Source organism: Centruroides vittatus, unplaced genomic scaffold, assembly GCF_030686945.1.
Source record: "Centruroides vittatus isolate TY-2023 unplaced genomic scaffold, ASM3068694v2 contig_301, whole genome shotgun sequence".
NCBI classification, from domain to species: domain Eukaryota; kingdom Metazoa; phylum Arthropoda; class Arachnida; order Scorpiones; family Buthidae; genus Centruroides; species Centruroides vittatus.
In genome coordinates this window covers 2,443,999-2,464,783 of record NW_027121927.1, presented here as the reverse complement: position 1 = coordinate 2,464,783, position 20,785 = coordinate 2,443,999, and the positions used below count along the sequence as shown (strand labels likewise).

Genomic DNA, 20,785 nt, shown 5'->3' with positions numbered 1-20,785 from the left:
ACCCCTTAGCCAAAATTGTTCAAAAAAATTAATGGTTAAAGTTTACAGAAAAAAGGATGGAATTTCAGTTCTATCCTTTCTTCTGTAAACTTTCAGATGAGTTTGACAATTTTGAAACAGCACTTCTAATATTCAAAGGTTTCACTTGATTATTTGCTTAAATGACTGTTAAATATGCATTTTAGAATGATGTATACTTTTGTTCCCTCTTCAGCAATATTTAGATTCAAAAATAATAGTTCCAAACAATTTTTAAAATTCATAAACTTCCAGATTGTATACTTCAAAAAGCTCATTAAAAACAACTTTCTTATCCCTTATGTTTCATACTATATACTGTTTTACAGATTACTGATTGTATACACAGTATCAATGTAATAAGATAGTAAAATATTTTTCTATTTGTGTGAAATATCTGTAAAACAGTTTATAGTATGAAACAGTAAATGTTAATGTAATGTAATTTTTTGTCTTTTTTTTCAATTATAATATATTTGTAGATTTTCAAAATAAATGTAGAATTTTTAATATGACATCTTGTATAATCTTGTTATTAGATTTGAACTTTAGTATTTTTGCTTCATTGTTTATGTTTCAACATTTCCATTTTAAAACTTCATATTCACATAATTATAACTTAATTTGAAATATATCTTCAGACTGATGCTGTAACTTGTCTTAACAAAATTACAGTCAATTGCTACAATGGAAAACCATCTTTAAAATAGATTGGAACCATTAATATATTCATATATTTTAGTTTCATGTAAGTGATATTTATCTAAAAATTTTAGTATTTAAAATTACAGTGATTTAAACTTTCTTATTTAATTTAGAGACTGGTTTTAATGCAAAAAGTTTCTGAAATTGGAAAATTAGTACAGACACAGATGATATAAAGGAAACTTTAAACAAAACAAAAAAAAAACCTAAAAATAACCAATAATAATTTAATTAATAAATACAATATTTTTATTATGTAGAAAATTGATTATGTTTTCATACACTTATAAATTAATTCAATATATGAACATCTATTCATATTAAAAATCTTCAAAATAATGTTATCTACTTCAATCAAGTTTTTGAGTTTTCATTATTAAAAATAATAATGAACTAAATGGATGATAGCTAGGCTGTAATTTGGACTAAATACTACTGATATCAAGTAGAATATATTAGTTTTACATAGAAATTTAAATATAACAAATTTTATTGGACTTATATTAAAAATTTTTTAAACACAATGCAATAAATAAATTTTAGTGAAATATTACTAGAAAGAACAAAAATATAATTAAAATGATTTTGTTTTTATAATATTTGCTTCACTGTTTTATGAGATGATCAGATAAGTAATTTATAAGGTATGCAGTTTAGGTGATTTTGTGAGAAACATTTAATATATTGCTTTCAGATAAATCCTGTATATTTTCATCTCCAAAATAAAAATATTTGTCTGTATTACTGGCTTTATAGTGTTACTTTTTAATTACCCATGCATGAATAATATAATAGTAATTCACTGTTAAGTCACAATAATTTACATTATCACAGACACACAATAAAATTTAATATATAAAAACATACTATATATAAGTAAATAATAAATTAAATGATGATAATAATATTACTGATTTAATTCTATTATAATACATTTTGATGGTCATTAATAAAAAGTACTTTTGAAAAACAGTTCTAACCTGCCTATGAACAAATACAACTGAACCCAGTAATCTCCAAGTGCCACCTTGTCTATCAACATGAAGCATTCGTAAAATTTGTAGAAAACGAATTCCCCTAGAATAAAATATAAAATAAGATAATTAAGATGTATACAACATATATTAATGCAAGATAAAGTAAAAATAAGTTTTTTTTATGTTAAATCAACATTATTTTTAATAAACCAAATGTTTTCAATATTTCAGCTTATCATCCTCAGGCACATCACTATCAAACTAGAATATGTGAAATGGAACATTTAAAATTTGAAAATTTTTTGCATAAGTATTTGAAAGCACTGTGATTATATGTGGACAACCCACAGAATGTATTCCATAGAAAATTACTGAAGCAAAAACAAAACCTATGTATAACTCATTACACTACATATTCTGTATATCTGCAACAATGTTGAAAGCATAACACTTACTGTCATCTCTCAGACATTAAAACTAGAGATGATAACTGATGTCAATGTATTAGCATATCAAAATATTCCGAATATATCAGAATTAGTTCATTTTGCAAACCTATGCACTGATTCTTTCCTCTCCTTTTTGATATGCATCCTTTGCATCATTTTGCCGTTAGAGCATTTGAACACAGTGTTGGACACACTATGTTGTAAAACTAATCCATGATAGACAGAGCATTCTCTCCACATGGGATTCCCATCAATGGCCATATGACTTATGGATGTTGAGGCAGAAGGGACATTAACTCAATATGAGCACTACTTTGTGAAAGAACAGATGAGTTTTTTGTGATAGATGGGCAATGGTGTGAGTAATGTTATCAGGTTTAGCATTTATTGTCAGATTTCAAGCCATTTCAAGCCAGCTGGTGGTTTTGCAACAATTTTTTTTATCTGGCAATTTTCCTATATTATTATAAATTTATTCAAGGTGTGTTTGAATTTTTTCCTATAAACAGGGTTGAAACAAAGCCTAGACAATTACAACAGTTTAAGGAGCCCTTAAATTAATTTGTCAACTTTTATTTCTTTCTATTTGAATTTAAATAATTAGTAAACAAAATGAATGCTCTCTAAACCAACGAGTTTTCAGACTTTCCTTTATTACCAACACCTGTAGAGTATGGATAGAAACAAGTATCAGATTGGATTAATTAGTAGGAAAATTATTGATAATTCAATAGTATTCATTTATAATTAAAACATTATTTTTCTTTTTTTCTCACTGTAGATGTAATTATAAAATAAGTGAAACAAAAATAATACTGAGTAGGAACTTTCAAAACTTCATGTGTGCAAGATACAAATGTCTATCAAATGAAAAAAATTTTTTAATCATATTAATTCATTTCTGTTTTACTTATCAACTACATTAATAATTAATAATATCAATAACTCTCACAAACCACCACCTCAACAAGGCAGTGGCTTGCAAGCTCAGTAGTTTCGACGAATCAGAGGATGGTGCCAGAGGAGCATAATCTTCCAGTAAAGTCTATGGGAAGAAATGAAGCAAAGAGTGACCCAACAGACAGTATTTGATGAGAGTGGACAGCAGCTAAACAGCATCTGTTTCCCCATGTAAGAAGACAGTTGATTTAATAAATACAGTAGAGCATCAATTATCTGAAACAATTTGGGACTGGGGTTGTTCGGATAACTGATCATGTACAAAAAAATATATTAACCTATCCCATGTTGAAATTTTTCTCCATTGCATGTCACTTTGCATTGAATTTTCATTGATTTTAAGCCTAACAAAAATTTTTATAATAATAATCGTGGCTATTGTATGGTTAAAAATTAGCACAACACGTCCTGACACACAGTCTTCAGAAAAACACCACACAAAACAAACAAAGCTCACCACTCATAATGGGAAAAAAGCCTCGTTCAAATACTGGTGTGTACTTAAGTACTTTCTCATGGTCACACCAGTATTGCCAGCTAAAATACGCACACCAACAAAAATAATATAGGAGTAGCCCAAGATATAGCCAGATATTGCAGTGCCACAGCACTAGTGAAAATTTGAATTTGCCAATTGGAATGCTTTCAGTTAACCAATGTTTCGGTTGATCAATATTCAGATAATCAATGCTCTACTACATACCAACTTGGAGAAAACAAACTTACCCCCATTCCCACAGAAATAAAAATAACCTCAAGTTGACATGCATTTATTTCTGATTATTTTCTATTTATGTTATTAATGGAAAGATTATTGTAAATTAAATTTTGATCAGGAGGACTGTCATTTCTTTCAAATAAAATGGTGTCCAAGTAAAGAAAAACAAAGACAGGTAGGCAAGAAAGTAAGAAAAAGTATATTCAATTAATTGTTGTTGACTTAATTTTCAAGGACAAACAATAACACATGCATATATACAATTATTTTTATATTAACATGTTTTAATTTTGTGTCATGACTTCACATGATACAAAACTGCATCACCTGGCAGCAAACGTTTATATATATATATATATATATATACACCATATTTACTTGCGTATAAGACAATCTTGCATATAGGATGAAGTGTGACTTTAAAGATCAAAATAAAGAAAATTAGATTTATTAATGCAATTTTAATTTTATTTCATTTAATCACAAATAAAGTATCAAATGCATGTAAATGCACACATTGTCCCTCAAAAATTACTGGTATTTTAAACTTTAAGGAAAAATCTTGTAAAATCGACAACATAATTTGTTCATGTAAAGCTGGACAATTGAGAACCTTTTTTGTCAATTCTTAACAGTTAAATCCACTCTCCGTCAATTACATTTATGAGTTTCTCCAAATTCTGATTTCCGAATATTCATCTGTTTTCACATGGGAATCATTATATCGGGCTGTGTGAGTTTGGAATTGAATTTAAAAGGTTTACTTTTCCTATTGCTATTCATCTTTACTTCTGACAATACACAATAGTATTTACAATTGAAATGACCCAGATAAAATACTTTTGTTTTTAAGCACAAGAGGGTAAATCCAGTAAAATGCAAATACATGATTCATAAAAATTATTGCAAAAACGCAAAGAATCCTTCGCTTGTGTGTATAGGATAACCTAGATCTTTGAAGCAGTGAAAAATAAATAAAAACCTTGTCTTATATGCAAGTAAATACAGTATATACTGTATATTATATATTATACTAGCGGGTGGGCCCGGCATTGCTCGGGCAAAATTAATGATAGTGATGATTAAGATTATTACATTATAGTCAACCTTACCCGTTTTCACAGAATGCAAGAATTGAGATCCCCTGTTTCCAGACTAATTAGAGAATTTTTAGATGGGTCTAAAAATATGTTAGATTTTCCGCAAAAATGAAAAAACTGCATCTGCATCTTGCTCGTTGCTTTCCCTTAACAATTCCATTGTTACGTAACACTTTTATTGTTGACAATTCTATTGTTATGTAACACTTCCATTGTTGCTACTTCCATTGTTACATAACACTTCCATTGTTGATGGAAGAGTTAAGCCTTATTCCTGTCCCTCACCCCCATGGGGAGGAATTTTGAAAAATCCCTTCTTAGTGTGCGTTCTCGTGACGTAACCTAACTGTGTACCAAATTTCAACTTTCAACTCCTAACCGTTTGGGCTGTTTGCTGATTATTATTATTATTATCAACTCGTCTCGATTATATATATATAGATTGTATATATAATTGTTTATACATATTATATGTACAGTGTATGTATATATTTTATATATATATATTTATATTTATTTATTTATTTATATATACTCTGTACATGTAATATGTTTAAACAATTATGTATTATTTCATATAAAACTTTTATGAAGTAACTCATACTATAAAATGGGATGAATAGAAACCTTTCTGTCTAAATGATTATGTAACTCCAATAACACTAATGATGTAACTTCATAAGCTGTCTTAAAAAAAATCAGTCTTATCCTCTTTAATAACTTCAGTAGATGATATATGAAGTAATCAAATTCCTTGTTTTTTTCTTTTTTACTTGATATTTCCTTTTACACCATGGATTGGAATGAATAAAAACTAACTTAAAAGTCATGTTTGTTTCTATTTTATAACTGGAAGAATTGAAGAAATGCTCTTTTTTTGCAAAAACTATATTAGTTACATAGACCTTATATTATGCACATTGTTTTCTTTCTGTATAAATTCTAGTGCTTTTACAAAACTCTGCTCAAGTAGCTTGGGTAATCTGTAAAACTGATTACATAAATAAAAATGAAAGAGCTTTTAGAAAATATTCAAGTCACTGAAGTCATCAGGAAAATGTATTATGTTTTTGAATCATACTGAAGAGCTGGTAATGGGCAGAAAGTTTCCTAATAACATTCCCATATGTAAGTGAAAGTCCTCACATGTCTCAAAAATCTCATTGTCTATGGTATTATCCTGTAGAAAGAGCCCCACATAGCCACATTCTTTAATTTGACACGCTTTTCAACATAATCTGCTATAGTTCTTTTACTTTCTATATCCCTACACTGCAGAGAAGTCACCAAGTTTAAGAGAAGTGTCCTCACTAAAATAAATCAAGACCAATTCAGAGAATACAATAGATCTACTATATTTAGCTAGTTCAGAGTTAGGTCAAACTTATTCAAATTTTAAATCATTGATATTGATAAAAGTCGTATGGGATGAATAGCAACAGTCATTTTTCTTGTGTTTCTATTCATCCCACAAATTCAAAATCATTACATTGCAAAAAGATGATTGCATCAACGATTATAAAAAAAAAAGGATTTTAGATATGAGTGATTTAAATGAAAATTTAATGAAATGATACTAGGACAATACTCTGCATAATATTTTAATAACATCTTATAATATGATATCAACAAAATTTGTCAAACATCAAAAGAATTTATCCAACCACCATAACATGCAAACAGGTCTGGCATCTAGAACAATGTTGCTAGCCTAACTAAACAATGTCCATCCTTTAAAAAACAATATCCAAAGAGACAGCATAGAGAATTTTCTGATTTGTTGGTTAGTTTTTTGATTATTAAGTTTCGTCGTTAGATAATTTTTTAGTCGATTCAAGAAGACGTAGTCTGTTCAAAAAATAATTTTTGGGGCCACCATTTATTTCTTAACTGTGTTCTAGAACACCCTTTGACGACCGGACCTTTCCTTTGAGGCTGCTAGGCCGCCGGGTTAAAATAGTTCCTTTAAAAAACACAATAAAACATCCAAATTAAAACAAAAGTAAAAATTCAGAAATTGGCGGATCTTACAGACATCTTCAATTTTAATCTATCCAGCGGCAGACTTCCAGACTTTTATATCCACTTGAGAAGCGCTGTTTAATGCAGATTTCTGGTGTCCCCCTGGTGACGAATTAACTTTAAAATTTTTGATTATTAAGTTTCGTCGTTAGATAATTTTTTAGTCGATTCAAGAAGACGTAGTCTGTTCAAAAAATAATTTTTGGGTCCACCATTTATTTCTTAACTGTGTTCTAGAACACCCTTTGACGACCGGACCTTTCCTTTGAGGCTGCTAGGCCGCCGGGTTAAAATAGTTCCTTTAAAAAACACAATAAAACATCCAAATTAAAACAAAAGTAAAAATTCAGAAATTGGCGGATCTTACAGACATCTTCAATTTTAATCTATCCAGCGGCAGACTTCCAGACTTTTATATCCACTTGAGAAGCGCTGTTTAATGCAGATTTCTGGTGTCCCCCTGGTGACGAATTAACTTTAAAATTTTTGATTATTAAGTTTCGTCGTTAGATAATTTTTTAGTCGATTCAAGAAGACGTAGTCTGTTCAAAAAATAATTTTTGGGTCCACCATTTATTTCTTAACTGTGTTCTAGAACACCCTTTGACGACCGGACCTTTCCTTTGAGGCTGCTAGGCCGCCGGGTTAAAATAGTTCCTTTAAAAAACACAATAAAACATCCAAATTAAAACAAAAGTAAAAATTCAGAAATTGGCGGATCTTACAGACATCTTCAATTTTAATCTATCCAGCGGCAGACTTCCAGACTTTTATATCCACTTGAGAAGCGCTGTTTAATGCAGATTTCTGGTGTCCCCCTGGTGACGAATTAACTTTAAAATTTTTGATTATTAAGTTTCGTCGTTAGATAATTTTTTAGTCGATTCAAGAAGACGTAGTCTGTTCAAAAAATAATTTTTGGGTCCACCATTTATTTCTTAACTGTGTTCTAGAACACCCTTTGACGACCGGACCTTTCCTTTGAGGCTGCTAGGCCGCCGGGTTAAAATAGTTCCTTTAAAAAAACACAATAAAACATCCAAATTAAAACAAAAGTAAAAATTCAGAAATTGGCGGATCTTACAGACATCTTCAATTTTAATCTATCCAGCGGCAGACTTCCAGACTTTTATATCCACAAAAAAAATTTTTTGAACAGACTACGTCTTCTTGAATCGGTTAGTTTTTTGTCAGATACATACAGAATTTTCTTGAAGTTTTTTCTATTCATCCTATTTTATGGTAGCCTAATACATTACTACTTATTAACAGAATTTTTGCATAAGATTAACCACTATATTTTCCCTAAAAACATTCTTCAAACATGAATTTTTAAGTTTTTAGTAAAAATTTAATTAAATTTTACCTGATTGCTGATGTAGCAAATACTTGGCCATTAGATCCCACAGCCAAAACAACAATAGATGCCACAACAACAATTAAGTCTGAAAAACAAAATTTTTAATTTATTGGGTAGGAATAAAAAATTCAATGGCAATATATTTATTTAAGTAGAGATAATGTTTTCAAATAATAAAATCTAAATTCTTTAATAAAATAAGAAATTCAATAAAAATGTTATACTAAGTTGAAATTATTTTTAAACATTAAATCATACAGAATTTTCAAAAACAAATGGTAATTTCATATCATACTTGATAAAGACTGCTTAGCATAACAATTGTAATTGCATCATAGATTTTTTCCTTGAGATAGAATCAATTCCAAACTCCTTCACTGTACACTATGTTACAAGAAAGCCATTAAGTTTGTCTAAAATTAAACCTGAACAAAATGAAAACCTACCTAAGTAAAAGAACTTCAAAACAAAATGATTTTCTATGTTAAATTTTATTATAAGATGAAAACCTGCTAAATGCAAAAAAAAAGAGAGGTTTTTGGGTATGAAGAACATAACACAACTGGAATAAAGAGGAAAATTAAGATCTCTAGAAATAAATGAGAAGTAAAATCATCTCCAGGAATAACAATCACTACAGAGCCAGACAAGCTATATTCTGAGTATGAGCTAGAACCTCTTCAGAGAAATAAAGGCTATGTGATGAAGGGACATACAAACATAACGTCTTTGTTAATATTAATCTTTGTTGAGTTAACTAGAAGCAAAATTGAATACTTTTAAAAATCAAATGAATTTCTGAAAACCAAATTCTTGAGAATAAGCAAAGAATGTGATTCATTGAATCAATGAGAATAACTAACATATGCTGCTCCAATTTGCCTTGTACAGGTTATGGAATAATCAGTAACTAATAGTACAGTACTGAGTATTCAAGAATATGTTGATTAATATTGTTGGTAGTTACATAGATTGAAGTTAACAATTATAGTAGTTAAGATCACCTAATAACTTGGTCTCTGTAGTATTGTAATGTGATTAAAATTTCTGACAGCAGAGTGATACATTAATTCTTGATTGGCTTGTTCATTGTTGTGTGAGTTCATAAGGATCCAAGAACTTTCAGTATTTGAATACCTAGCACAAGTTCTTGGAAACAACTAAAATATGTTTTTGAATTAACTAGTTCTTAATTCTTGCATATGAATACTCCCATCTTTAGTTAGAATCACTTTGGATTAATTTTGATCAAACCTAATAATAAAATTTTTCTTGTGCATGCAATAAAAGTGATTTTACTATAAAAATGAATGTAACTGTAACATTTATCAGATGTAGTTAAAGAAAATACTGAAATCTGTTCAGAACAAACAGAAACCTGCTAAAATAGAAAAACAATTTGATATGGTGCAATTCTGGTTTACACAGGTTTTACTGTAGATAAAAATTATGAAAGAAAGAATGCTAAAATAATAATTGAAAATAGTAGTAAATACTGGTAAAAAATAAGGAAATAATGATATGGAACAAAGATATAAATACAGTCCCTTTAAATCAGTCCACCCCTAACAAGAATTTAAACTGAACTAGCAATACCGTAACTGGACAAAGATGACAGGACATTAGGCTTAAGAAAATCAGGTTTCTTGGAATGTGGAGGAACTCGGTATCTGCTAAGAACATCTAGAAACTTACAGTCTGTAAACTCAAAAATTTATACTGCCTCTTTCTATATAGAGAATGTCTCAATTATTCTTTTCCACCACCATCACTTAATGTTACTGGTAAAGATAATAAGACATGTTCTAATTCATTTGCAGCTGCAACATTGCAAACACATGTATTTAATTCATTATTATTTTATTTGCAATGATTAATGGTGAAGATAAGATCATCTGGATTAGATAACTATTCAATACTGTTACTTAACATAGACAGAACCACCTGAGTTGACATGATTTCTTATCAGCATTTTACACAATACATCCAGACTCAATATAATATCTTCACGACAATATCTCTAAAATCATACACTTATTAATATTTATAAACTATGGTTCACTGTCGACAGTTACCCTTACATAAACAGTAAGAGGGCACAGCAAAAAGTGCCAAAATGCATTTTAGATGTTGGATTTGAATGATGTATATTTTACTTGATAGTTTTACAATAAAATAATAGTCTCAAGTCTCTGTGTGATAATTCCTAAAATAACCTAGAATATTACTAATAGGTTAAAATAATTTTTTGGTTCATAAAATGTTATATATAGACAATTAATTATAATTAGTAATTATTAATTAACTATGAAAGGCATACTGTATGAGAAATAATAAACTTTATATTATTTTAACTGAATATTTTATAAAAACAAACTTGCCTTTAAACTGTACAGTTGTTAGACTAGATGTTGCTTGTCAGAGAGATTAGTAAAAACTAGTTAGACTCACATAACTGGTTATATAACAAAGAAACAAAGAATACACAAAGATTACACTGTCTTGACTCACGAAAGGTCAGTGCTGAAAAGGGGAGTGTAAAACTAGGTCCCCGTCACCAACGGTTCCCCGAGGTGTCAACAAGTGCGACCAACCTTTTATTACGTAATGGAAGAATGTTTACAAAACATTGCAACACAATGCATTGTAAGTAACGATGTCATATAACATTTGACAATAATTTCGATTGATTTCGTTGATTCCAACAACAGTGAGCACACAAAATGCTGAACAAAATTCTTTATATATTGCTTCATATACAATTTCTTCCATTCCAGGATTTTGTTGTCATATCCTTTTTCTTAATGACGGATAGTTATGAATTAATTAATCTAAAATTGTTTTTCTTTTTCTGTAAAGTTCTGGCATATTTGAAACTTTTTAATATTTACATTCTCTGCCATTTTTGTGATGTAATGAATTAATTAACTGATTGATTAGACAACATCAAAAGCTAAGAATAATGATAATGTAAATGAAATAGCCAAAGTTTCATTTAAATTTGTTTAGACTAGGCTCAAAGATGGATGACTGGCATTTTGTAATAAAGTTTAAATCACAATATAATGAGCCTATAACCAAATCTGTTTTTACTCTAAAAAGTTTAGTGAAAATCATGTCTGCAATTCATTTCATATTTAGCTTTTAATCTCTTTCATATGACATTTTACACAAATGATTTTGAATAATGTGAAATGAATTGATTTTGGATGTCCAGTTCTAAAACTATAATGTGGAATGAACAAATGTCTATTCACATTATAGTCATGAACTATTATTTCATTTCAGGGACTCTGAATGCAAGACCATCAAATTTGTTTATTTTCATAGTTTCATCCAAGATCATGGTTTCTGGCTAATTTTCTTTTCAAAACATTGTTTCCTTGAACTATTTGAATAATCTGTAATCATAGTGTGGATTCTTTTGATATTTCCATCTAAACTTCTAATGAACAAAAATTATGGATTGTAAGTGCCACTAATCAGAATAATATATGCAATTTTTATTGTAAGATAGTCACTTTATCACTACAATGAATGGTTCCTACGCATAAGAAACTTGCTTTTGTATTGAGATTTAGCCTTAGTTTCAGTATTCACTATATGAATTAAAGTTTGATTTCACAGGGTACATGACAACTGTGCAATTCATAATGTGCAATAGTTAATTGGGTAACAATTAACTGAGCAACAGAAATTTGAAAATTTTTGTATGCTTAGAAAGTGTACAATTTGGTGGATCTTTTTTATTTTTTTTTTTGTGATTATTGGTAAAATATATGTAAATATAAATATGATTAAAGATGAATAAAATAAAAGATGCTACAACCTGAGACCATAAATGGTCCCGGGTTGTATCGTCTTTTATTTTATTTAATTTATTATATCTTCAAAGCCAACTTGCTGTTACTTCTGTGTTGGATGGTGAAAAAGGATTAAAGAAAAAAACTTTAAATTATGTCTACTTAATTTTCGATTAAAAAATTTATTTGTCTATTTACTCATCTCTTATTTTGTTGCACAGATGTCTAGAGCCCAGTTAGAATAGCTCAGTGATGATGTCCCAGTTTAATTCTAGAATTCATCATTTGGATGTATTTTGCATCATTTAAATATTGATTGGTACATAAATAAGTTGTTTAAGGTGTTATATTTCACAGGTTTCACAAAACCCAACCATTCTCTTTTGAAAATTCTGTATATTAAATTTACTCTGTTACTAGTATATATATATATTGGACTAAATTGGATAAACTGTAATGAAATTGCCATTTTTTCAAATATTTATCTTAGTTCAAAATAAACTAAATATTGAATAACTCAATAAGACAAAAAATAAGGACATCTTGTAATTAAAAATATAGTGGGTGGTCAATTAATGAGCATAATCCACTCTAAGACTTTGTTTGCTATCCAAATTGTTTGTTAACTGATTTTCGATTTACCATAGGTTTTTATGGGAATTTAATTAATTCGTTCTGGAGATCTCCAAAAAATAAAAAAATATATACTTTCTTACTATGTTTATTTATATGTAATAATAAAAATACATATATACAAAGTCTTGCAATTTTTATTAGTGATGTTTTTTCTGTTTGTGGGTGTTAAAAAATCTGTATCTGTCTAATGTCGATTGCTTTTCTCCCTTCTTCAGGATTTTTCTGAAGTAATTAATAGCATTGTAATTGTAGAGATCCCTAAGCCTATTAACCTCACCTTGATTTGGATGCCATTTTAAGACTGTTGTTCTGACATCCTCCCAATTCTTCAAAACATCTTTAACAGCAGATATCGGCACTAATCCTTTTTTCATAAGAAAACATCACTCGCCAAGTTTCTTGGCATTCTTCTGTCATCAGATCAGTTTCAGGTTCCATTATGAGCTCTTCAATGTTCTTTATTTCTCAGATGTGATTTCTGTTACTCCTTTAAGCTGCTTGAATCATTTTGATTATACTGTATCTTTAGTAGATAAGATTGAACTGCAGCCTACTGTAGAACTGTTTAAGCCATACTGTCCAGCAACATCAGACATCTTCTGCACACTCTCTACTTTTGCTATTATACTCTCACCTTTCGAAAATAAAAATCAACACAAAACTTAACGAGTGTCCATCCAACAGTCTTGTGAATACTATAAAAGAATTGTTTCTGTCAGAAAAATAAAAGGCTGAAAATACAAGGGAGAGTTTCAAAGTTTGGAGGAATACTATCCGATCAGTATGTACCGGGTTGAGCGTCGATGTTGATGTCTCTTGTGCTCTGAAAAGTTTCGAATTGTTGCCTGAAGACGAGGGAAGAGCAATCGGTATTCATTATTTTATGTCGTTTCTTCTTGTGTTTGTTCTGTGAGGTGTTTGTTATCTGAACATGTGTTCATTGTCTGAACATAAAAATCTTTCACGAAAGTGTTTGTTATCCGATTTGTTCGTTAACTGATCACCCACTGTATATACAATAGCAAATACTTAAAGTTAAAAAATATCAAATTTAAATACCTATAATTGAAATAGGTTTTCTAGCAAAGCGAAGACGTCCCCAAAATCCCATATATTTGCTTCGGCATCCAGCTGACCATAATCGAACTATATATTCTACTCCAAAAAATACTACTAATACTGTTTCCTATAATATTATGATTATTAACATTATTTTTTATTCCAGTCATAAAAAAATAATATTTATGAAAATATTAACGAAAAGCATTTTTAAAATGCAACAACATAAATATTTATAAATAATCTGCAATTAAAAAATCATGTGTCCATGTTTTTTAAACAATATACTATTATTTTAACATTTAAAATATTAAATTTATTAAATTCAACAAATGTTTAAAATATAACTTCCCTTTTAAACTTTTGTAAAATTTTTTAAATTACTTTAAATGCACCATTTTTTTGTTTTTATTTAATTTAAATTTTTTTAAATTTACATGTTTTCTTGATTTTAATACGTTTTTTTCTGGACTTATCTGGTTTCCAAAATTGGTTTCACATTAGAATTGGGCACAAATTGAACTTAATGTAGCTTTGTTCATGTTGTTTACTCATCACTTTGCTTAGCAATTCACCTATGTTACATCACTGATATAGATGTGGTACATATCCCTTCCATATATCAGTTTTAATTTTGGTTCTCAAATGGTTATAGTCATTCTTTTGAACTACAGCAAACCGAGTGAACAATATTCAGCAGATAGATCTATGAAGCTATGTTTGAACAGAGAGCTATCCACTATGCTAGAGAACATGTTTATAGATATTTCAGTATAATACCATTTATCTGGAAAATTTCTTCTACTGCATATTAATGTGAAAACATTGATCATACAGTAAATTTTGACTATGATTTTGTGTTAGTTGGCAGACTCTGTACCTGATAATGAAGTCACAAATGAATATATTTGGAAATCATGTGATCATCATTAAGCACTGTAAACATGACAATAAAATAGTTTTCAAAAATGTGTTTATTGCTGTTTAAACACATTAACTTCTCGTGATTGCATGTTTGGTAATATAGGGCACACACTACATTTGCAAGTTAAAAACCTGAGAAAAAGTTTCAAAAATCAGGTATGCATTAGATTTGATGATTCATTAGAACCAAGAAAACATAGTAATTGACAGTAACAAAATTTTAAAAATTTCAATAACTGAATAAATACATAATATAAAAGATCATTTTATCTAGTCTGTGAAAATTCAAATTTTTTATAACTGATTTCTTTGATATCAAAGCAATGCTGCAGCACCGTAACATCCCCTAGATATGCCTCTGCCTTGCAATATACTTTAATTCAAACTTTCATACAGGATAATGTATTAACACTAAATTATAAAGTATTGAAATACAGGTTATGTGTACAGTGAATGCAAGCTATTTGCAGTAGGGTTTATTCATATACTGTACAGTATAGTACTAAACAGAATTTTTTTAATACCTATAGAGAATCAATATCTTTATAAAATGAAAGGTTTTATTTAAATACTGTATTTTAACATAAGAATTCAGAAAAACTTATTAAGTCATTAGATGTGCAGAAGTTTCAAGTATCAGAAAAAATGTTAATAATTAAACAAGTTTTTAAATTGGATGTATCAATCTTTTTCTTCATTGAGTATTGCAAATGAAGTATCAGAGATGTAGACCAATCATCACTGATTTATATAGTTATACTTTTATAAAATACAATTCGATTTTGTAAAAAAAATATTTAACAAATATATAATTGTCTTTCTTCTTACTGAATTCTAGAGAGAAATTTAATTTGTGAAGTGTAAGTGAAGATTTATTTTATTTGAATGTATCTGTCAGAGGGATCTCAGAAAACTGTTCCAAAACTTGAGCAACAGAGTTCAATTGCTTAGTGCTTTAAACAATATGCTGAGTTTAGGAATGCAGTTTCTTGTTCTGTTGGCCATTTAAAGAGGGATAAATATCACTAACACATTCCTAGCCAATACAGTTTGATTTATATTAAAACTTATGCAGTTTTATAGGAGAATTTCAGGATTAGCCATAAAAGTGAGGTTTTACTGTGCAATGTAAATGTAAGAACTTGAGAAATGATGTTTGGTTGAGAAAAATTTAATAGGAAGCAAGATACACACAGAGCACATTTTTTGGTAAGCAATCAGTTTCAGATTTCTAAATTTATTTGCTTCTTTGGGATTACCAGTATTACTACATAGATCAATGTGATTCAGTAAAACTGATTTTGCAATGTAATCAGTTTTTCAGTTTTTCAAGACTCCTAAGCTTTCAACTCAACCTTTATTGACTATATTTAGAACAAGTCATATGCATTTTGAGTAAACTTTGAAGTTTTTTGGTTCCTCAGTATATTCAATGAAGTGGATATATAGAATATACAAATGTATAAATAACCTTATTGTAAATTATTATAAAAAACGGAATGAAAATATGATAATGTAAGTACAGTTATTTTGTAAAACAATTGTATATATTATAAAAACAAACTGTTCCAGATCTCACTATGTATTACAAATGTTCCAGTTATGTACAGAACTGCCTAAACAAATACACAAATTGGTATTGCCATCTGTAATACACAGTGAGATTTGGAACAGTTAATGTTTTAATAATGTATACAATTGTTTTATAATAATGTAAGTTTGGTTAATTTGTGTTTTTATTCCATCTTTTAACATATAAATAACCTTATTGTAAATTATATTTAACAGTATATTTACTGAGGAGAAATCAAAAATTCTTGTTTGCTCAAAAAGCATATGAATTGTTCTAAATACAATCAATAAAAACTAAGTTGAAAGTTTAGGAGTCTTGAAAAACTGGTTAAATTGCAAAATCAGTTTACTGAATTTTATTGATACAAACTTCTAAATTTATGTTTTGCAATTTTTTTAAATACACTTTAGTGATTTTCACTTAAAACATAACAGGATAATTTTTTTCACTAATAAAAACCAGTTTGCCTAAACATTGTTTTGAATTTATAAAAATATTTTTAAATATTTAAAAATAATATATACAATCATGTTTTTGAAATGATATACTGAAATTCACATTATGCTGTAAATCATTAATAAGTAACCCATTGTTCATTGAGTTTCTTTATGTGGTCTTGTAATTTAGATTTACAATACATACAAATACAATAAGCTACATAGTAGCTTAAAATATTAATCTGTATATCTAAGCTTATATATACACAATACAGAACAAAAGTATCATTAGCACCAGTGCAAAAATGATTTATAGAACCCCACAAAGTTTATAATTTCATGAAATTACACTTATACACTGCATGCATGTTTTATATGAAAGTTAAAACTGTTATGTTATGTTTTGCTGTGTTTTCATGCCAAAATGTTAGTAATGAATAGTGTCTTCAAAGAATCTAGCTATATCCATCACTGTATGGATCTAATTTAATGTAGATAAGAATAAATATATATATATATATATATATTAAACTAGATCCATATTTAATGATCACAACTTTTAATGCATAAAAAATATTTTGATAAACTTTTATTAAAAGTTGTGATCATTAAATAAATATACTTTAATAATTATCTCATCATTGGTATATAATATATATAAAAATTAATTTATAATTAAACTTACCATCCAAAATAACAATTCAATTGCAAAATCTGTATACTGTTCAATAGTTGACAAAACACTAAAAATAAGGCATATAAGCACCACTAAAAACCTGAAAAATTTAATTTAATAATCAATTTTTAAGTTTTAAATAATTTTAAATCATAATTTTAAACTATTAACAACATATGTTTATTAATTTCATAAGGTTATAAATTGACCTGTGTACCTTAAAATGTCTATTAATAATTTCAAATGTATATCTAAAGTATTGTGTCTGTGTTACAGTAATGAAAGATAAAAGGGATGATCAAAAAGTAGGGTCCATAATTTAAAAACCAAAGTACCATTGAGTGTAACTCCAATGCAGATAATTAATAAGGATCCAGATTAGCATCAATAAATGGTTAGAATGAATGACTTCTGAACAGATGTGATGTAGCATCTCAAAATGATGACAGAGTTAGAAAAGTGATCTACCAAAGACCAAGCAGTTATTTGATTTTTGTGGGCCAAATAGATTCACCTGCTGAAATCCATTCAGCTTAGAAAGGTATATGGAGACTGTCATTACCATCAAAGTTAACAAGTGAATGAAGAAATGTTAGTGATGAAAATTGTAAAGTATATTGAGTAGCTCCAAACTACATGACATCCTTGAACAGCCTGAATATGGTCTCTTCTGATTTTTGAATTTCTTCACATTTGAAGGAACATATACATAGTCATTGTAGAGATGAAGTGAAAGCTGTCATCACAAAGTGGCTGCAGCCATAGAAAAAGAAATTTTTTACAGTGCAATGAATAATTTTGTTACATTTTAAACTGTTTAGGTGATTTTGTGGAGAAAGACACACACAAACTTACAGATAAATCCTGTGGGTTTTAGTTTCCACAATAAAAGTATTTGTTATTATTCCACAATAAAAGTTATTTGTCTGTTATGTCTGGTTTCATAAAATTATTGTCTGGGTGATTTTGAATAGTAATGAAACTTTATCTAGAAAAAGTGTTAGCTTCCTTATTGTCCATCCATCTATCACATCCTAATCTAGTTGTCACCTTGTCTTTATAAGCTAAGCAATGCATACAAGAAATAGTGAGTGTAATCTTTCCAAGTATATATGTTTCATAAGATTGCAGATGTTTCTCTCAATTAACACCTCTGATGTAAGTGCAATTGGTTCTTTGTCTCAAGTTCAAAAATTCTTATTTTCATATTTTTGATGAAATTTAATTAATTTTGCATAAATAGATACCAAACATTTTACTGATAGAAAAATCATCTTATTCATCTAAACTTAACCAAATTTCACCAAAACATAGAAATAAGGATTTTATTCATACATCTTTTTTAATTGTCATTATTTTTACATCATTTATTAATCTTATTTTCATTTTACATATTTGGATTTTTAGAATCCAAAAATGAATTATAATTTTCTCTATAAGAATTCATGGAAATAGTGTCTCATTTCATAAAACTTTTATTTAATAGATGATAATATATTCAATAAATAAATTATATTATTTATAAATTAGAGTTATAATTATTTTTAACAATACAATTTATGTTTCTTATCATATGTTATAAGATAGAATATAAGATTAAAAAAATAACAGTACACAGAAATCAAACGAAAGTATTTAAGCAAAATACTCACATTATTAAAGATTTGAAAAGATTTAAATTAAAAACCCATTTTTACAGTTTAATTAATTATTCAAAACTAAACCTGTTGACTTTACTTCTATTTATAAAAGATAAAATGCTTAAACAGACATATCTTTTTAAAGTTATTGTTTTCCTGATTCCTCTATAATTATTTAAAAATTTTATTTTTATTTATTAAATTATTATTCTATTTAATTCAACAAAAGTTCTGTATTAAATAACTTTAGATAAATAATATTTCACAATACTTTGCATCAAAAAAATGTCAGTATTTAAATTATTAATTGGTTTAGATATTTTTATGGAGAGTTTGATATTCTATTTTAGTAAGAATTATACAAAAAAATTTTTTTAGTTGAATAATGCATTTAATTAATCCAAAAACTTTCAAAATTAGAACTTCTTTAATACTATATAACAGGGGTGGCCAACAAGTCGATCGCGATGCCAATTTTGGTCGATCGCTCGCGATGTCTTGACTTAATGTGTTACACTTGTAACTGAATGCAACGCGTGAACGTAACGTGTAAAACCAACAATATGCATGCAGTTATGACTGGACTCATAGAAAACACAGCCATTTAGCTTGAATATTTGATACTGTCATGCAATAGCTTCTTTTCTTTAGTATTAACAATATTATTATTATTAATCAATATTATTTATCCATGGTGACAACGTTGAGTTTCAATTTTTCATTTGTTTAAAATGTAAATACCTGTTCTTTATGTTTTAAATTAAATTATGGCTTTTCTTACCTATCTATTTACTTGATAGGTGAGCGTTTTTGGCAACAGACCTCTATATTTTTCGATTTTTGGAAATACGTCAATTGAGAAAAATATCCCAGTATCACCAAATGTAGCAAATATATTTATTCCTGTTTCGGAACTACATACCTGTGTGAACTGGCATTTTCATACTTAAAGTTAATGAAGACTAAACATTCTGTCCTTACTGATTCCCATACTGAAGAATCATTATTATTATCTTTGTCAGGATATACACCTAATTATGTTTCCTTGGTAAGAGACATGCAAACTCAGTCCTCCCATTAATGTAACGTAATAAAATAAATTCTAAATCTGTCTTTATCAGTAGCTAATTTGAATTAATAAATATTGTTAATAATTACTCATGTTGTTTTAATTCCCCTGGACGTGAGTTTTTGGCCCATTAAATAATTACGTTGTTTTTTACGTAGGTAGATATACAGGGCGTTTCAGTACAAAGAGCACTCCCGCAAGCTATTGATAGATTAGCAAAAAATAAGTCTAAAAATCTTATATCATTCTTCCATGATAAATTTTCCTCGCCCAAAAAAAAATCGCGAAAGTAAAATCTTATAATCAAATTATCAGCCGTACTGTGCAGTTTTATAACAACTTTTTCAAGTTTACAAACAAATAGTACCACAATTTACACATTGTAATTGATAAAAAAAATTAAATTATATTTTAAGTTAATAAAAATCTATCTTGAAAGTGTCGAAAAATAGATTTTTTTTAGGTGCCGCCTGTACAGAATGAACTCGTAACTGCAAATATCAAAAGTTGGGTCTGGAAATTTATTTTCTTTATGAGCTTATATCTTCAAAATTTAATAAGTGATTTAAAAAATAAAAAATAGTTTTGAACATATATTTTCCTTATCTACCCATAGTTCGCAGGAGTGCACCTCGTACTGAAGCACAGTGTATAAACGT

At 28.2% G+C, this 20,785-nt stretch overlaps 1 protein-coding gene across 1 annotated transcript in view; it reads right to left on the bottom strand.

Moving 5' to 3' along the window:
• The window catches only part of LOC136972766 (potassium voltage-gated channel subfamily KQT member 1-like), a 97,588-nt gene that overhangs the window by 55,971 nt on the left and 20,832 nt on the right, over window positions 1–20,785 (bottom strand). Inside the window, exons 4-7 of the mRNA XM_067267402.1 lie at window positions 17,427–17,517; window positions 13,808–13,934; window positions 8,316–8,394; window positions 1,704–1,800 (exon numbers count right to left, since the gene is read on the bottom strand). Coding sequence (XP_067123503.1) covers window positions 1,704–1,800; window positions 8,316–8,394; window positions 13,808–13,934; window positions 17,427–17,517 — 394 coding nt within the window. The remainder of the gene's footprint in view (window positions 1–1,703; window positions 1,801–8,315; window positions 8,395–13,807; window positions 13,935–17,426; window positions 17,518–20,785) is intronic.